Source organism: Solea senegalensis, linkage group LG15 (genome assembly GCF_019176455.1).
Source record: "Solea senegalensis isolate Sse05_10M linkage group LG15, IFAPA_SoseM_1, whole genome shotgun sequence".
Classification (NCBI taxonomy): domain Eukaryota; kingdom Metazoa; phylum Chordata; class Actinopteri; order Pleuronectiformes; family Soleidae; genus Solea; species Solea senegalensis.
In genome coordinates this window covers 21,393,778-21,410,151 of record NC_058035.1, presented here as the reverse complement: position 1 = coordinate 21,410,151, position 16,374 = coordinate 21,393,778, and the positions used below count along the sequence as shown (strand labels likewise).

General features: G+C 43.3%; 2 protein-coding genes across 2 annotated transcripts; one reads left to right on the top strand and one right to left on the bottom strand.

Annotated features, from left to right (window-relative positions):
* Nucleotides 1–6,028: 6,028 nt before the first annotated feature.
* prkn (parkin RBR E3 ubiquitin protein ligase) lies at nucleotides 6,029–10,046 on the bottom strand. The gene is made up of 11 exons (XM_044045899.1): nucleotides 9,938–10,046; nucleotides 8,733–8,896; nucleotides 8,458–8,656; nucleotides 8,243–8,358; nucleotides 8,085–8,168; nucleotides 7,864–7,979; nucleotides 7,623–7,759; nucleotides 7,011–7,072; nucleotides 6,706–6,936; nucleotides 6,511–6,628; nucleotides 6,029–6,408 (listed from the first exon to the last, which is right to left on the bottom strand). The coding sequence occupies exons 1-11, from the start codon at nucleotides 10,029–10,031 to the stop codon at nucleotides 6,305–6,307; spliced, it is 1,425 nt and encodes a 474-aa protein (XP_043901834.1). The 5' UTR covers nucleotides 10,032–10,046; the 3' UTR covers nucleotides 6,029–6,304.
* Nucleotides 10,047–10,093: 47 nt separating this feature from the next.
* Nucleotides 10,094–14,582, top strand: LOC122781842. Its single transcript, XM_044045904.1, has 5 exons — nucleotides 10,094–10,261; nucleotides 13,253–13,403; nucleotides 13,486–13,826; nucleotides 13,904–14,132; nucleotides 14,225–14,582. The coding sequence occupies exons 1-5, from the start codon at nucleotides 10,187–10,189 to the stop codon at nucleotides 14,344–14,346; spliced, it is 918 nt and encodes a 305-aa protein (XP_043901839.1). The 5' UTR covers nucleotides 10,094–10,186; the 3' UTR covers nucleotides 14,347–14,582.
* Nucleotides 14,583–16,374: the final 1,792 nt, after the last annotated feature.

Below are 16,374 nucleotides of genomic sequence, written 5' to 3'. Positions count from 1 at the left end.
TGGCGGCTGAAGCTAGAGAAACAGTAAACGGACTCCAGAGAAAAGCCTTCATAGCAGTTCTAACCAGGACTCAAGCTAAGGAGTCATTAAAACCCGGGGACAAAGACCCAGTAGCCACCGATGGTATTAAAAGGCTTCTAGAGCCAGAACTTGAGGCCAAATCTGTTGACACAAAGGCGAAAGAGACACTGTGGGGGGCCGCACTCATGGACCAAGTGGGTCCAGAAAAGTACAGCTCTCTAGCTAAGCTCTGTGGAGTAGTCGGCTATACCAGAAGGGCGGTGAAGAAGTGGTTGGCTTGTATAGGGAGATCCCCTATCCCAGCAAAGTGGGGGGTGGTACTGTCAGTGAAAGAACTTGCGGCTGCATTCCAAGACCTGTGACTGGGCGCCCAAAAGGAGGTTGCATTCCCTGCAACGACACTAGACAGACTCGTCGTCAGCAAGGACGAAACTTCGGGGCTCCTGCGGTGCTACGGCAGAGTCAAAGCCATCACCTGGGGAGACCCCAGAGTACCCCTGGTCCCGTATAATGCCTGGATCAGCACCCTCCTCACACGGGAAGCCCATGGAGCCAACCATGAAGGCGTTGCTGGCACACTCCTCCGGGTGACCTCCAAAGCATGGGTGGTACAGGGGCCAAGAATTGCAAGAAACATCATCGACTCCTGTGTGCACTGTCGAAAGACCAAGGCAAGGTTATGCAGGCAACAGATGAGTGAGCTTCCTCGTGAACGATCTGAACCAGCCGCACCATTTGAACTAACAGCACTGGACCTCTTTGGCCCCTATGTTGTCAGAGACACCGTAAAGTGAAGAACAAAGATGAAAGTCTGGGGGGTTGTATTCAGTTGTATGGCCTCCAGGGCACTGCATGCTGACATCGTGGAAGACCTGTCAACGGATGGATTCCTAAAGGCGTACCAGCGCTTCACAGCTCTCAGGGAAAGAAAACTTTGGTTGGATCAAGGGACCAACTTCATGGACACCAAGCCAGTTTTAAAGGAACTCTACGAATTTCTAAACAACATTGACAAGGATCAAAATCAGAAGAAAGCAACCGCCACTGGGACTGACTGGTCATGGGTGTTTCACCCAGCAGACTCTCCCCACCAAAATGGAGCAGCTGAAGCAGCAGTCCGTACACTCAAGAGAGCATTGAGCAACATTGGGGTGGAAAGTAACCTGACAGCAGTGGAGTTCCGGACTCTCCTCTACCTGGCAGACGAGAGACCAATCGGCGCAAGAGTCCAGGTACAAGATGAGACCGTAGAATTCATCACTGCCAACTCACTTCTGCTTGGCCGTGCTGGACCTAGCAGGGACACTCGAGGGTTCGAGTATCTGACTTACCCTGTTGCTCGTCCCCCTCCACCACCCTTTAAGGTGCATTGTCAAAGTCAATTTTTGTTATGTATCAATCTTCGTATATGCCTTTGTAAATCTATCTATCATCAGAACCTGTACGACTTGTTGGTTTTACAACCTAACGGACTGCTGTCTAACTGCTGTTTAACTGTGTATGTGGAATAAACCTTCAGAAAGACAGTCGAGTTGTACCCACCGTATTTGAGCTGAAAGGATCAGCCAGTAAAAATCTGGACATACAGAGGAAGGATAGTGAGTATATTGGTAGAAGGATGCTGGGGTTGGAACTGCCAGGCAGGAGGTCTAGAGGAAGACCAAAGAGAAGGTTTATGGATGTAGTGAAAGAGGACATGAAGTTAGTTGGTGTGAGAGAGGGGGATACAGAGAACAGGGTGAGATGAAGGAGGTTGATTCACTGTGGTGACCCCTGAAGGGAGCAGCCCAAAGGAAAAGAAGAAGAAGTCTGGTCCAGTAGTTCAATGAGTTCTGTATCCTGCATAACCTTAGGGCCTGATACTGTAGTCGATCCAGTTTAGTGAGATGTGTGCTTGCTGCGGATCCATACACCACACAGCCATAATCTAGCACTGAATTAGTAATCTATGATACATGCCCCTTAAAGAATTCCTATCTGCTCCTCATTCCCTACCAACTAAACATCTCTTTATATTCAATATTTCTTACACTTGTCCATTAATTCTTGAATATGTAACTTTCTCATCAAACCATATCCCTAATAGTTTAAAGAATTTCACTCTCTCCAACTCCTGATTGTATAGTTTCAGTTTTACTCTATCTTCTATTCTTTTATTTGTAAATATCGTAGTCTTTGTTTTATTAACTGAGAATTTGAATCCACATTTATATGCCCATTCTTTTATTTTCATAATATCCCCTTGTACTTTTTTTTTTACAATGAAATCTATGTTTCTTCTCCTCTTCCAAATTGCCCCATCATCTGTGAATAAAGAACATCCAGAATCCTTTTCTATTTCATTATAAATGTCATTTATCATGATGGAGAACAATAGCGGACTTATTATGCTTCCCTGAGGTGTTCCGTTCTCTACCACATACTTCCTTGAAAGTGTTTCCCCTACTCTAACCTGTATTGTTCTTCCTCTCAAAAAATCCTTAATCCACTTATAGATTCTTCCCTTGACAGTTGAATTAAAAGTCGCTCTCCCCACATCATATCATATCATAAAAACAGCCACTACACTCTCTTTGTTTATTTGTGCTTTTCTAATGTCATGTAGCAGATAGTACATCTTCCTTTCCTAAAGCCACTCTGGTATTTAGTTCTATAACCTTTACTTTCTATATAATAAATTAATCTTTCATTTATCATTGTTTCCATTATTTTACAGATGTTGGATGTTAGGGCGATTGGCCTATAGTTGTCAGGGTTAGTTTTATTCTTTCCTGGTTTAGGTGTCGGTATTATAACAGCTTCCTTCCAGCTATGTGGACATTTCCCACTCTCCCAGACTTGATTATATAGTTCTAATCATTTCCTTTTTGATGGCTCACTAAGATTATTAATCATTATATAACAAATTTGATCTTTACCTGGTGCTGACTGGAGATCTGTTTAATTCTGTCATTGTAAAAGCCTTGTTTAATAAATCATTTATAATCTTTAATCTTTATTTTCTGCTATTGTATTTTGTCTCCCTCTTTTCCCTTCTTCACAAATATTGTCTGAGCTGTGTACTTTAACAAATGTCTTTGCTCACATTTCTGCTTTCTCTTCATTCGTAGTTGCTGTAATTTCATCTTCAATTTAATCTGAATATCCGTATTCTGCCTTAATCCCATTCATTCTTTTCATCATTTTCCACATTTGATCGATTCTTGTTTCCAACTGAGTTATAAAATAATCTCCAATGTTCTTTCTTTGCATTTTTTATGGTTCTTCTCACAGTTGCTTGCATCCTTTTATAATCAATAAGATTTTAAAGTTATGTTTTTTTTTCAATTTTTTGAAAGTCTTATTTCTATCTTTAATAAATTTATCACATTCCTCTGACCACCAAGGTACAATTCTCATTTTATTCTTTCCTTCCTTCTTTTTAATTGTATGATTTGCTGCCTCTACAATAGTTTTACACACAGACTCATTTAACTCATCCACACTTCTGCTAACATGTATTTCTTGCATTTCTTTATTAGAAATATATTTAAGTTTTTTCCAGTCTGCTTTTTTAAAAGACCATCTCTGACTCCTGTCCATATCTCCTTTCTCAAAGCCAATCCCTATTTTCGTCTCTATGGGGTAATGATCACTTCCTGTAGTTGTTTCTCTGATCGCTTCCTGTAGTTGTTTCTCTGATCGCTTCCTGTAGTTGTTTCTCTGATCACTTCCTGTAGTTGTTTCTCTGATCACTTCCTGCTCCTGATTTCCTGCTTTCTCTGATCACTTCCTGTAGTTGTTTCTCTGATCACTTCCTGTAGTTGTTTCTCTCTGTTGTTCCTTCCTGTTTGTTTCTGCCTTCCTGTTGTTGTTTCTGATGTAGTTGTTTCTCTGATCTTCCGTGTTGTTTCTCTGATAAGCTTCCTGTAGTTGTTTCTCTGATACTTCCTGTAGTTGTTTCTGATCACTTCACTCTCCTGTAGTTGTTTCTCTCCTTCCTGTAGTTGTTTTCCTGATCACTTCCTGTAGTTGTTTCACTGATAGTTGTTTCTCTGAGCTTCCTGTAGTTGTTTCTCTGATCGCTTCCTGTAGTTGTTTCTCTGATCATTTCCCTCTGATGATGTGTAGTTGTTTCTCTGATCACTTCCTGGTTGTTTCACTGATCTTCCTGTAGTTGTTTCTCTGATCGCTTTGATCAGTAGTTGTTTCTCCTGATCACTTCCTGTAGTTGTTTCCACTTCCTGTAGTTGTTTTCTCCTGATCACTTCCTGTAGTTGTTTCTCTGATCACTTCCTGTTGTTGTTTCTCTGATCACTTCCTATAGTTGTTTGATCACTTCCTGTAGTTGTTTCTCTGATCACTTCCTGTATTTGTTTCTCTGATCACTTCCTGTAGTTGTTTCTCTGATCGCTTCCTGTAGTTGTTTCTCTGATCGCTTCCTGTAGTTGTTTCTCTGATCATGTCCCATGAACAAACAGCTGCTAGAGAGTCTGACACCAGTGTAAGATCTAACGCTGACTCTGTGCCTGATCTAATATTCATTCTTGTGCTTCTTCTATCATTTACATATACCAGGTTTTTCCCCTCCATTATCTCTTCAATCACTATCCCATTATCATCATTTTTACTACCCCACCGTGTACTATGCGCATTAAAATCTCCACAACATATAATTTTCCCCTCAATGCATGCATTAAATTCGTCCATTGCTTCTACTGAAAGTTTCTTACATGGATTGTAAGAATTTACCACTCTTATGTTTCCTGTTCTTGTCCATACTTCAATTGCTATATATATGTATATTATATACATATATATTCATATATATACATATATGAATATATGTATATATATGTATATTATATACATATATATACATATATGAATATATATGTATATTATATACATATATACATATATGTATATATGTGTATATATATATATACATATATATGTTCACCTCCACATTTGGGACACCTCTGCTTTCCTTGACACACCGCTGCAATGTGACCACATCTCTGACATCTGTAACATGGAAGTGGGGGAGGAATATAGAGTCTGACCAGAAAACTCATGCAGGAAGTGTGGATGCCTGAAACTCTAATAGCAGACATGCTGTTAATCCGCTCTCCATTTACGTTTCTAAGCAATCTTTGAATCCTGTCTATCTCAACTGCATTAATGCTCCGTTTGAGATTCTTCGTCAACAGGAATGCCCGTTATAACACCCGGTTCTCTCCGAGTACCCTTCTTTCACATATCCTTTTTTTGCAAATATTTTCGATATGTAATGCTTTATTTTTCTGCTCTTCTGTTTTACAGATTACTAACAAGTTTCCGTCTCTCAGGATTTTAGCCATTTCCACTTCCCCTACCTTCTTTTTTTAATTCCTGTGACAGCACGATTGGGCTTAAACTGATGTGCTCATCTTCCTTTTTAAATTTTAGAATCAGTTTGAATTCTTCCCTTGCTACTTTTTTAAGATTAAATCGTCGCTCTGAACTGTCTTCTCTCCACCCTCTTTTATTGCCTTGATTTATTTCCTCCGTTTGTTTTGACCCTGTCCTCGTTCTCTCGTTCATCCTCATCTTCATCCCCCTGTCTTGCCATCTCGATCCAGTCACACACACCAGTTTATACCAACTGCCAAAAAACACTCAAGATACTGCAGAAACAAACAAAATAAGAAAAAAACAAAAAAAACGTGTAGCTTCTTCAATTTTTCCCTCCAACTCAGTCCGTCGCATCCGCTTCCGCCTCCAGTCTCTCCCTCAATGCAACAAATTGATGTTGATTGCTCTTTTTGTTGGAATTGTCTAGAAAGTCTTGTGTATTTGTTTTAGCTCTGTCCGGTTGTGAAGACTTTTTGGGAAAAAATATGCAATTTTATAAATGTTTAGTTTTTGGCCCTTATCCTCTACCGTACATTGCTGGTGATGATGACGAATAATATCTTCTCTGTAAGAAAACACATTATTATTAAACATACATTTTTTAAAACATTAAAATTACAACAACAAAAATAATATATAATATACTTTATTCAGATTTTATTTATTTTGACGCGACAACAACAAACAAAATCATGAATATTGAGAGAACAAAACACAGATTCTACAGTCAATATGATCACTATTAATCCCTGATTCTTCCATAAAGTAAAAACATGAGCAGTTCAATTAAACAACACAATTTTTCCCATGATCCTTTGCAGCAGAGCTAGGATATATAAATATATGTGCACACAGATCCTATCCAGAGAACTAGTGTCTTCAGTGTCTCTGTCTGTCCTCAGTGTCTCTATCCAAACCAGTGTTGTCCAAGACACTCAGTGTTCCAGGCGACTCCACAGATCCAGCACCACTCAGCTCTGCACAGAGGACACTGCATGTGCATGCAGCCGCCTGCAGGGGGAGACACAGTTCACGTGACCACACCGTTAACAAAAATGATGAGTCATCAGTGAGTGAGTTAATGAGTGAGTGAACTCGGGCCTTGTCGTTTACCGTTGCGCTCCACAGGGACTGAACACTGAGGACAGCGTTTGGTCGACTCCCGGATGAAGAGCAGCGACTCTTGGTCCCACCTCCCGCGAAGACACGCCTCCTCGTCCACCACAAAGCCCTGGAGACGAGAGGAGGACAGCCGGGGGGGAGCACAGACTCTCACCATGTTCAGTCATGTGACCTCATGAAACGTACCTGCGAGGCGTCATTCGTGGGCTGGGCAGTTTGTGTCTGACACGCCCCCTGGTGGTAGGCCCCCCTGCAGTTTCTGCAGAAGACGAAGCCGCAGCCGGCGCGTTGGTCACACTCCACCCTTCTGCTGTCATCAGCAGGCACAAGCCCCGCCCCACAGCCAGGTGATGGACACATCAGCCCTCCAATCGTCAGCAGGCACTCCTCAGCGCCATACTGTAGGTACCGCCCATACTGAGCGAGTGAGAGAGGGGGGTGAAAACGTCTGTGTGTCTCAGGTGCATTGTGGGTAAAAATTAAACATTTACCTGTTCGTTGCCCAAAACTCTAAAGTGATGAATTTCTTTAATGAGAGAATCCAAGCAGCCAGCTACACACACACACACAGACACATACACACACACACGTTAATAAATAAAATCTCACTGAGGTCAACCAACAACATGAAAATGTGATTAGCAGGTGTAGCTAACATGTGATTAGCATGTATAGGTATAGCTAACATATTATTAGCATGGTCAGGTGTAGCTAACATGTGATTAGCATGGTGGTCTGTAGCTAACATTGATTAGCATGGCTGGGTATAGCTAACATGTGATTAGCATGGATAGGTATAGCTAACATATTATTAGTATGGTCAGGTGTAGCTAACATGTGATTAGCATGGTCGGGTGTAGCTAACATGTGATTAGCATGGTTGGGTGAAGCTAACATGTGATTAGCATGGTCGGGTGTTGCTAACATATTATTAGCATGGGCAGGTGTAGCTACCATGTGATTAGCATGGTCAGGTGTAGCTAACATGTGATTAGCATGGCTAGGTATAGCCCATGCTAGCATATTATTAGCTAACATGTGATTTGCATGGTCGGGTGTTGCTAAAATATTACTAGCATGGTCAGGTGTAGCTAAAAGCTAACCAGTGCAGGGCAGAGAGTATCCGATGTCACGGTGATGAACAAATTGTCGCTCGTTCAGTCGAGTCTCACAGTAACGTCGGAAACAGTCGAGACAGATTACATGACGCTCGGGACACTGGAAGACCAAGACAATGTCCCTAAGACACAAAGACATAGACAAAGTGACATTATATTCAAATTTGATCATTGTGTGTGTATGTATGTATGTGTGTGTGTGTGTGTGTGTGTGTGTGTGTGTTACATGATGTCAGTGCAAGCGATGCAAGGCACGTCTCTGGTGTTAGTCATGATGAGGTCAAGGGCCACAGAGGGGTCATCGTCTGAGGTCGGATGAGACGCACACTTCATGAAGAACTCCTGTACACACACACACAGGTGTCAAATGTCACGGGTGTCAAATGTTACAAACTCTATCAACAGGAAGTAAACATTAACAGTAAACAAGCAACTGTGTTCTCTTACAGCTTCGTTGCCATCACAACCGTCTGATTGACACATGCCATGGATACGACCAGGGAGGAGGACGTCGTCCCAGCAGGATGGATCCTGACACACAGAGACATGGTCTTCAGCATCACTGTATTTGCAGTGTTAGTACTGTGTTGTGTACTTGTACTCACTCTGCTCAGTGTGATTGTCGTCTCTTTACATTTACTGCAGCGAACTCTCAGTTTTCCTGGTTCCACTGATCTGCATGTCTTACAGTACACAAAGAAAGTACTGCAGGTACGCACACCTGTACACACAAGTATACACAAGCACACACAGTCAGTACGGGCACAAAGAAAGTACTGCAGCTACACACAGGAGAATACTCAAGTGCACACACTATGACCTTTTTGACCTCCAGCCTGTGTCTCCTCTGCTGTCTCCTCCCTTGTCTCTTCCTCTCTTGTGGAGGGGAGGCGGGAGAAGCTGAGGTCCACTCTGGTCAGACTCTTCGACTCCTGCAGGGGGAGCTGCTGAGAGGAGGAGGAGGAGGCTGAAGAAGGACGGATGACATGGATGGTGCTCTGGTCAGGGAGGTCACAACCCTGAGAGGAAGAGTGAATTGTTTACTCATGTTGTTTCTCCTCTGCTCTGCGCACTCCCTCTGAACTCTGACCTCACCTGCAGTGTGACCTCCGACCTCAGCTCTCTCCCAGCGAACAGAACCCGCAGCGTGTCTGGATGGACGCCGTGACGACTCGCCACTGCGTCCTTCAGCTCCGCCACGCTCGCCTCCTCCTGCAGCTCCACCGCCACGGGAGGGCCCAGGTCAAAGCGCACAAACACTGAGGTCAGAGGTCAGGTCAGGTCAGGAGAAACCACAGTAGAACCACAGCAGAACCACAGCAGAACCAGAGAAGAACTACAGTAAAACTACATGAGAACAACGGTAGAACTACAGTAGAACTACATGAGAACAACGGTAGAACTACAGTTGAACTTCAGAAGAACTGCAGTAGAACCACAGTAGAACTACAGTAAAACTACAGAAGAACCATTAACCCACAGTAGAACCACAGAACAACAGTAGAACTGCAGTAGAACTGCAGTAGAACTGCAGTAGAACTGCAGTAGAACCACAGTAGAACTACAGAAGAACTGCAGTAGAACCACAGTAGAACTACAGTAGATCTACAGAAGAACTACAGTAGAACCAGAGTAGTACTACAGAAAAACTGCAGTAGAACCACAGAAGAACTACAGTAAAACTACAGAAGAACCATTAACCCACAGTAGAACCACAGAACAACAGTAGAACTGCAGTAGAACCACAGTAGAACTACTAAGAACTGCAGAGAACCACAGAAACTACAGTAGATCTACAGAGAACAGTAGAACCAGAGTAAGAACTACACAGAACAACGGTAGAACTACAGTTGAACTTCAGAAGAACTGCAGTAGAACCACAGTAGAACTACAGTAAAACTACAGAAGAACCATTAACCCACAGTAGAACCACAGAACAACAGTAGAACTGCAGTAGAACTGCAGTAGAACTGCAGTAGAACTGCAGTAGAACCACAGTAGAACTACAGAAGAACTGCAGTAGAACCACAGTAGAACTACAGTAGATCTACAGAAGAACTACAGTAGAACCAGAGTAGTACTACAGAAGAACTGCAGTAGAACCATAGTAGAACTACAGTAAAACTGCAGTAGAACCACAGTAGAACTACAGTAAAACTGCAGAAGAACCATTAACCCACAGTAGAACCACAGAACAACAGTAGAACTGCAGTAGGACCACAGATCTACAGCAGAACCACAGAACCACTGCAGAACCACATAACTACTGCAGAACCACAGTAAAATGAAGCAGAACTCACCGATCACCATGTTTCGTCCTTCAGTCTCCGTGTGTTGACGGTCTGTGAGCCGCGGTGCACTCTGGGTAGGGTAGTCCCCGTAGTGCGCTGTCATTTTGAAAGTTTAGAACTACAGCGCGGTCGCGGAGGAATGACGTCACAGTGCTGCACCGGAAGTAGATATTTTTTATGAATTTAAATAAACTTGGGTTTTTTTCTTTGTGTGTGTGTTTTCAGTGTCGGATTATTCGAGTCCCGCTTTGAGTCCAGATGACGGACGGCCAAGAAAACTGTGTCCTGCACCAGCGGACTCACGGCGGCACCGCCACCGGCACCGGACCAACGGTGAGAGGAAGCGGGTTTTACAGCGTCTGCAGGGCGACATAAATACAAACATGAATAATGTACATTCTGTTTATGTCTAAAATATGAATTTCTCATAAATCTCACGAAGGGCATTACTATTATCATTATTATTATTATTATTATTGTTCATGAACACGAGATTTTACCCGGGAAATATCCGCCTGTGTTTGTTTACATTCACTAACGAGCGTCTCGCGCTTCTGACTTTGATCTGCGCCTTTAATTCATGTCCTGTGGGAGAAAATCTGACGAAGAAGTAAAATATAAATAAATAAAATAAAAAATAAAAGTATGTATACATATGTATATATATATATATACATATACACATATATGTATATGTATATATATATATATCCATACATACATACATATATACGTATATGTATTTGTGCATGATATCTGATTTTCTTTTACTTAATTAAACTTAACTTAAATTTTCCCTCCTTTTTCTGGAAATTCGTACACACACACACACACACACACACACACTTACAGTTAGGCCCAGAAATATTTGGACAGTGACACAATCTTCATGATTTGGGCTCTGCTTGCCACCACATTGGATTTGAAATGAAACAACTACAACGGAATTGGAAGTGCAGACTTTAAGGTTTAATTCAAGGGGTTGAACAAAAATATATGATTAAACATGTAGGAACTGTAGCTATTTTTATACAAACGCTCCTCATTTCAGGGGCTCAAAAGTAATTGGACAAATAAAAAAAATGTTACTTTTCAATATTTTGTTGAGAATCCTTTGCAGGCAATGACTGCCTGAAGTCTGGAACCCATGGAAATCACCAAATGCTGGGTTTCCTCCTTTGTGAAGCTTTGCCAGACCTTTACTGCCACTGTCTTCAGTTGTTGCTTGTTTGTGGGTCTTTCTGCCTTAAGTTTTGTCTTGAGCAAGTGAAATGCATGCTCGATTGGGTTGAGCATGCATTTCATGCAGAATATTCCACTTCTTTGCTTCCTGGGTTGCTCTTGCAGTATGTTTTGGATCATTGTCCATCTGTACTGTGAAGCGCCGTCCGATCAACTTTGCTGCATTTGGTTGAATGTGAGCAGAAAGTATATCCCTATACACTTCAGAATACATGCGGCTGCTTCTGTCTTTTGTCACATCATCAATAAACACATTGGAGGCCATGCATGCCCATGCCATCACACTGCCTGTGGTGTGCTTTGGATCATGAGCTGTTCCAATTCTTCTCCAAACTTTCTTCTTCCCATCATTCTGGTACATGATGTTAGTCTCATCTGTCCAAAGAACGCTGTTCCAGAACTGGGCTGGCTTCTTCAGGTGTTTTTTGGCAAAGTCAATTCTGGCCTTTCTATTTTTGAGGCTGATTAATGGTTTGCACCTTGTGGTGAATCCTTTGTATTTCCTCTCATGAAGTCCTCTCTTTATGGTCGACTTAGATACTGATACACCTACTTCCTGGAGAGTGTTCTTCACTTGAAGAATGTTGTGAAGGGGTTTTTCTTCACCATGGAAAGGATTCTGCGATCATCGACCACTGTTGTCTTCCGTGGACGTCCAGGCCTTTTTGAGTTCCCAAGCTCACAAGTGCACTCTTTTTTTCTCAGAATGTACCAAACTGTTGATTTGGCCACTCCTAACATTTCTGCTAACTCTCTGATGGATTTCTTCCTTTTTTCAACCTCAGGATGTTCTGTTTCACCTCCATTGAGCGCTCCTTTGACCGCATGTTGTGTGTTCACAGCAACAGCTTCCAAATGCAAACGCCACACCTGGAATCAACTCCAGACCTTTTAACTGCTTAATTGATGACAGGTTAACGAGGGAAGAGCCCATTGTTATTGTTTTGTTTTTTTTTGCCCTTGAAAAAGAGGCGGCTACGTATTAAAGAGCTGTAATTCCTAAACCCTTGCTCCAATTTGGATGTGAATAATCTCAATTTACAGCTGAGAGTCTGCACTTTAAGCCCATATGATATTATTATATTATATAATTGTATCCTGAATATGTTTTCGTAAACAGCTAAAATAACAAAACGTGTGTCACTGTCCAAATATTTCTGGGCCTAACTGTACATATACACATGTACAGTACTGTGCAAACGTTTCAGGCACCACCAGCTCTGTTGTTTTTTCTGTCTGTCAAATTCTGTGATCATTGGAATTTGGAATGAAGTGATGTAACTCAATGAGTTGAACTCATGCAACATGTGTATGTCATGCTCAAGCATGACATTACATTACATGTCATTTAGCAGACGCTTTTATCCAAAGCGACTTACAAAGCGAATTGAGTACAATCAGCCAGGGGTGGAGTTGAACTTGCGACCACTGCGACCATGATGTCTTTCACACACAGGGTACCGGTCTTAACCACTGAGCCACTCCACCCCCGCATGTCTTGAATAAACCTGGCGTAATAGACGCTTTTTTACAGCAGATATTTCTTTCAACGAAATAGTAGAACAAACACAGGATGCACATGTATATATGTGTATAATGTACATATGCGCATGTATATATGTGTACATACACGTATATACATGTATAATGTAAATATGCACATGTATATACGTGGCGACATACACAAATTTACCAATTGCAGACCAGTCTCAATACTACCACAACTGTCAAAAATTCTGGAGAAACTATTTACCGATAGGCTAGGCTACTTCATTAACAAACACAATCTGCTATACGATAGCCAATATGGATTCAGAAGAAACCACTCGACGGCTTTAACTGAGTCTGTGGAAACCATTACTGATGCTGTTGACCAGAAATATTCATAGATCTATAAAAAGCATTTGACACCATCAACCATGATATCTTGATAGCTAAACTGGAGAGATATGGTATTAGAGGCATAGTGTGGTCACATGTCCATATACACGTATATACATGTATAATGTACATATACACATGTATATACGTGTACTCCTGTGCAGTGTGAATGTAAACAGTGTTATCGCCTCTGTGGTTCAGGTGGTGAAGGTGGAGTCAGGTGAGACAGGAGCTCTGATGTCATCACACATCTCCGAGCTCCACTTCCTGAGGTCCAGGGTCCGAGAGCTGGAGAGAGAGCGAGCCGAGCTGTCAGCTGACAACCAGAGACTGAAGAGCATGCTGGTCCACGGTGAGTCACGTGACCACGGGCCGCCAATCACAGAGCAGAACAGGTGCACAGGTCAACTCCTCTTTCTGTTTTTATCTCCCAGAAATCCCCGCACTGCTGTCTACCATGTGGCAGACCTTAGGCCAGATCAACAGTCACCACCCCGTCTCCATGGCAACAGGCGAGAGCGACAGTTACGCCCCATATCAGCACCACTCGGCAGCCAATCAGGACGCAGAGTTCAGCCCTCAGGCGCAGGTGCAGCAGCTGCAGGAGGAGCTCAGCGGCGAGCTGTCGTGGGACGAGGAGGAGCCTGGAGGAGGGGACGTGGGCGTGGCCAGTCACATGGGTGAGGAGGCACCACTCTGCAGCCAGACTGACATGGAGGAGCTGAGGAGGAGCTGCTCCGAGAGCCAGTGCACGGCTGGAGACGTACCTGGACAGGTGAGGACACGCGTAATCTGGATCACTCTGACCTCTGTGACATCATGATGATGACATCATCCACCTGTCCTGTCCAGGTGAGTCAGGTGGAGGTGTATCCGGGCTCCGGCGTCCTCTGCGATCTACGCTCGTGGCAGGCGGCCAATCAGGCGCAGTCTCCCACGGCCATGGCTCGGACACTGCTGCTGGGTGTGTTTGACATGAACACATTGATGAACAGTAACCTGAGAGGTGGGCGGAGTCGCCGGCCCGCCTTCCACCCACAGCGGAGCGCGCTTGACCCGCACAAGATCAACGCCATCTTCAGTAGGTCGACACAGTTACAGACTGTCCCTTTAATCTGCTGTCACTCTGACTGTGTCTCTCCCTCTCTCTCTCTCGCTCCCTTTCCTCTACAGACGCCATCTTGGCTCGGTTTCCTCTCGCTAAGAAAGGAGTCATCGGCTCTGGCATCAACTCTAAACTCTCTGAGATCCGTTTCCGCTCCCGCCGAGCCAATCGAGACGCCCACTTCCTGTGACTCGCCATGGCACGACCACACCTACCTCACTGACCACCACACGCATCGTCCAATGAGAGCGCGGCCTGTGTTCAGGCACAGACTCAGGTCTGGCTGCGATGTCGCTCACTCAGCTGCTCTGTTGCCATGGTAACAGCAGCTGCTGGACATACTGTGATGTTTTTTGTGTTGTTGTGTCAGACATGTTGTTTGTTGTTTGTTCTGTAAATAAAGTTACAAAGATGTGAGAATGGAAAGTTCTTCACTTCTATTTTTGATCCTTTTCATTATAAACATACATACTGTACCTGCTAACTAGCTTAGAGTTGGCTAACTAGCTTAGCTAGATGGTTGCTTATATGCTGAGAAAAAAAAGCTACTCTTCATAGTTTAGTTAGTTGGTAAATAGCTTAGGTACATAGTTGACTCACTAGCTTAGATAGATCAAAAAAGTTCATGTTATTTCTCATTAATGTACACACTAAATATTCAGAGCCTTTGCTCAGTATTGAGTAGAAGCTCCTTTTGAGCTAGTACAGCCATGAGTCTTCTTGGGAATGATGCAACAAGTTCTTCACACCTGGATTTGGGGATCCTCCGCCAGTCTTCCTTGCAGATCCTCTCCAGTTCTGTCAGGTTGGATGGTGAACGTTGGTGGACGGCCATTTTCAGGTCCCTCCAGAGATGCTCAATTGGGTTTAGGTCAAGCCACTCCTTCGTTATTTTAGCTGTGTGCTTAGGGTCATTGTCTTGTTGGAAGGTGAACCTTCGGCCCAGTCTGAGGTCCTGAGCACTCTGGAAGAGGTTTTCTTCCAGGATATCTCTGTACTTGGCCACATTCATCTTTCCTTCAATTGCAACCAGTCGTCCTGTCCCTGCAGCTGAAAAACACCCCCATAGCATGATGCTGCCACCACCATGTTTCACTGTTGGGATTGTATTGTGCAGGTGATGAGCAGTGCTTGGTTTTCTTCACACATACCACTTAGAACGCCAAAAAGTTCAATCTTGGTCTCATCAGACCAGAGAATCTTATTTCTCATAGTCTGGGAGTCCTTCATGTGTTTTTTGGCAAACTCTCTGGGGGCTTTCATATGTCTTGCACTGAGGAGAGGCTTTCGTCGGGCCACGCTGCCATAAAGCCCCGACTGGTGGAGGGCTGCAGTGATAGTGGACTTTGTGGAACTTTCTCCCATCTCCCTACTGCATCTCTGGAGCTCAGCCACAGTGATCTTTGGGTTCTTCTTTACCTCTCTCACCAAGGCTCTTCTCCCACGATTGCTCAGTTTAGCTGGACGGCCAGGTCTAGGAAGAGTTCTGGTCGTCCCAAACGTCTTCCATTTAAGGATTATGGAGGCCACTGTGCTCTTAGGAACCTTGAGTGCTGCAGAAATTCTTTTGTAACCTTGGCCTGATCTGTGCCTTGCCACAATTCTGTCTCTGAGCTCCTTGGGCAGTTCCTTCGACCTCATGGTTCTCATTTGCTCTGACATGCACTGTGAGCTGTAAGGTCTTATATAGACAGGTGTGTGCCTTTCCTAATCAAGTCCAATCAGTTTAATTAAACACAGCTGGACTCAAATGAAGGAGCAGAACCATCTCAAGGACAATCAGAAGAAATGGACAGCATGTGAGTTGAATATGAGTGTCACAGCAAAGGGTCTGAATACTTATGACCATGTGATATTTCACTTTTTCTGTGAGTGTACATTAATGAGAAATAAATGCTTACTAGATAGTTGCTAACTAGCTTAGATAGCTACATAGTTGCTAACTAGCTTAGATACATATATTGTTGCTAACTATATAGCTATTTGCTAACAAGCTTAGATACATATATCGTTGCTAACTAGACTAAGGTGTGTATGTGGGTTCTCCAGGTTCCTCCCAAAGTCCAAAAACAGGTGACCTGTCCAGGGTGTGACCTTTCACCCTATGTCAGCTGGGAGAGACTCCAGCTCCCTATGACCCTCATGTGGAGGATAAAGCACTAGACAATGAATGAATGAATGAATGAATGAATGAATGAAAGCCAGCATCGTAGAGCAG

Bases quoted from the DNA above. Each gene is read 5' to 3' on its own strand.
- LOC122781842 (XM_044045904.1), top strand. From the start codon at position 10,187: ATGACGGACGGCCAAGAAAACTGTGTCCTGCACCAGCGGACTCACGGC. The intron at 13,827-13,903 runs GTGAGGACACGC...TGTCCTGTCCAG, and splicing joins CTGGAGACGTACCTGGACAG to GTGAGTCAGGTGGAGGTGTA. The intron at 14,133-14,224 runs GTAGGTCGACAC...TTTCCTCTACAG, and splicing joins CAAGATCAACGCCATCTTCA to ACGCCATCTTGGCTCGGTTT.
- prkn (XM_044045899.1), bottom strand. From the start codon at position 10,031: ATGACAGCGCACTACGGGGACTACCCTACCCAGAGTGCACCGCGGCTC. The intron at 8,169-8,242 runs GTGAGTACAAGT...TCTGTGTGTCAG, and splicing joins CGACAATCACACTGAGCAGA to GATCCATCCTGCTGGGACGA. The intron at 6,937-7,010 runs GTAAATGTTTAA...TCACTCGCTCAG, and splicing joins GAGTTTTGGGCAACGAACAG to TATGGGCGGTACCTACAGTA.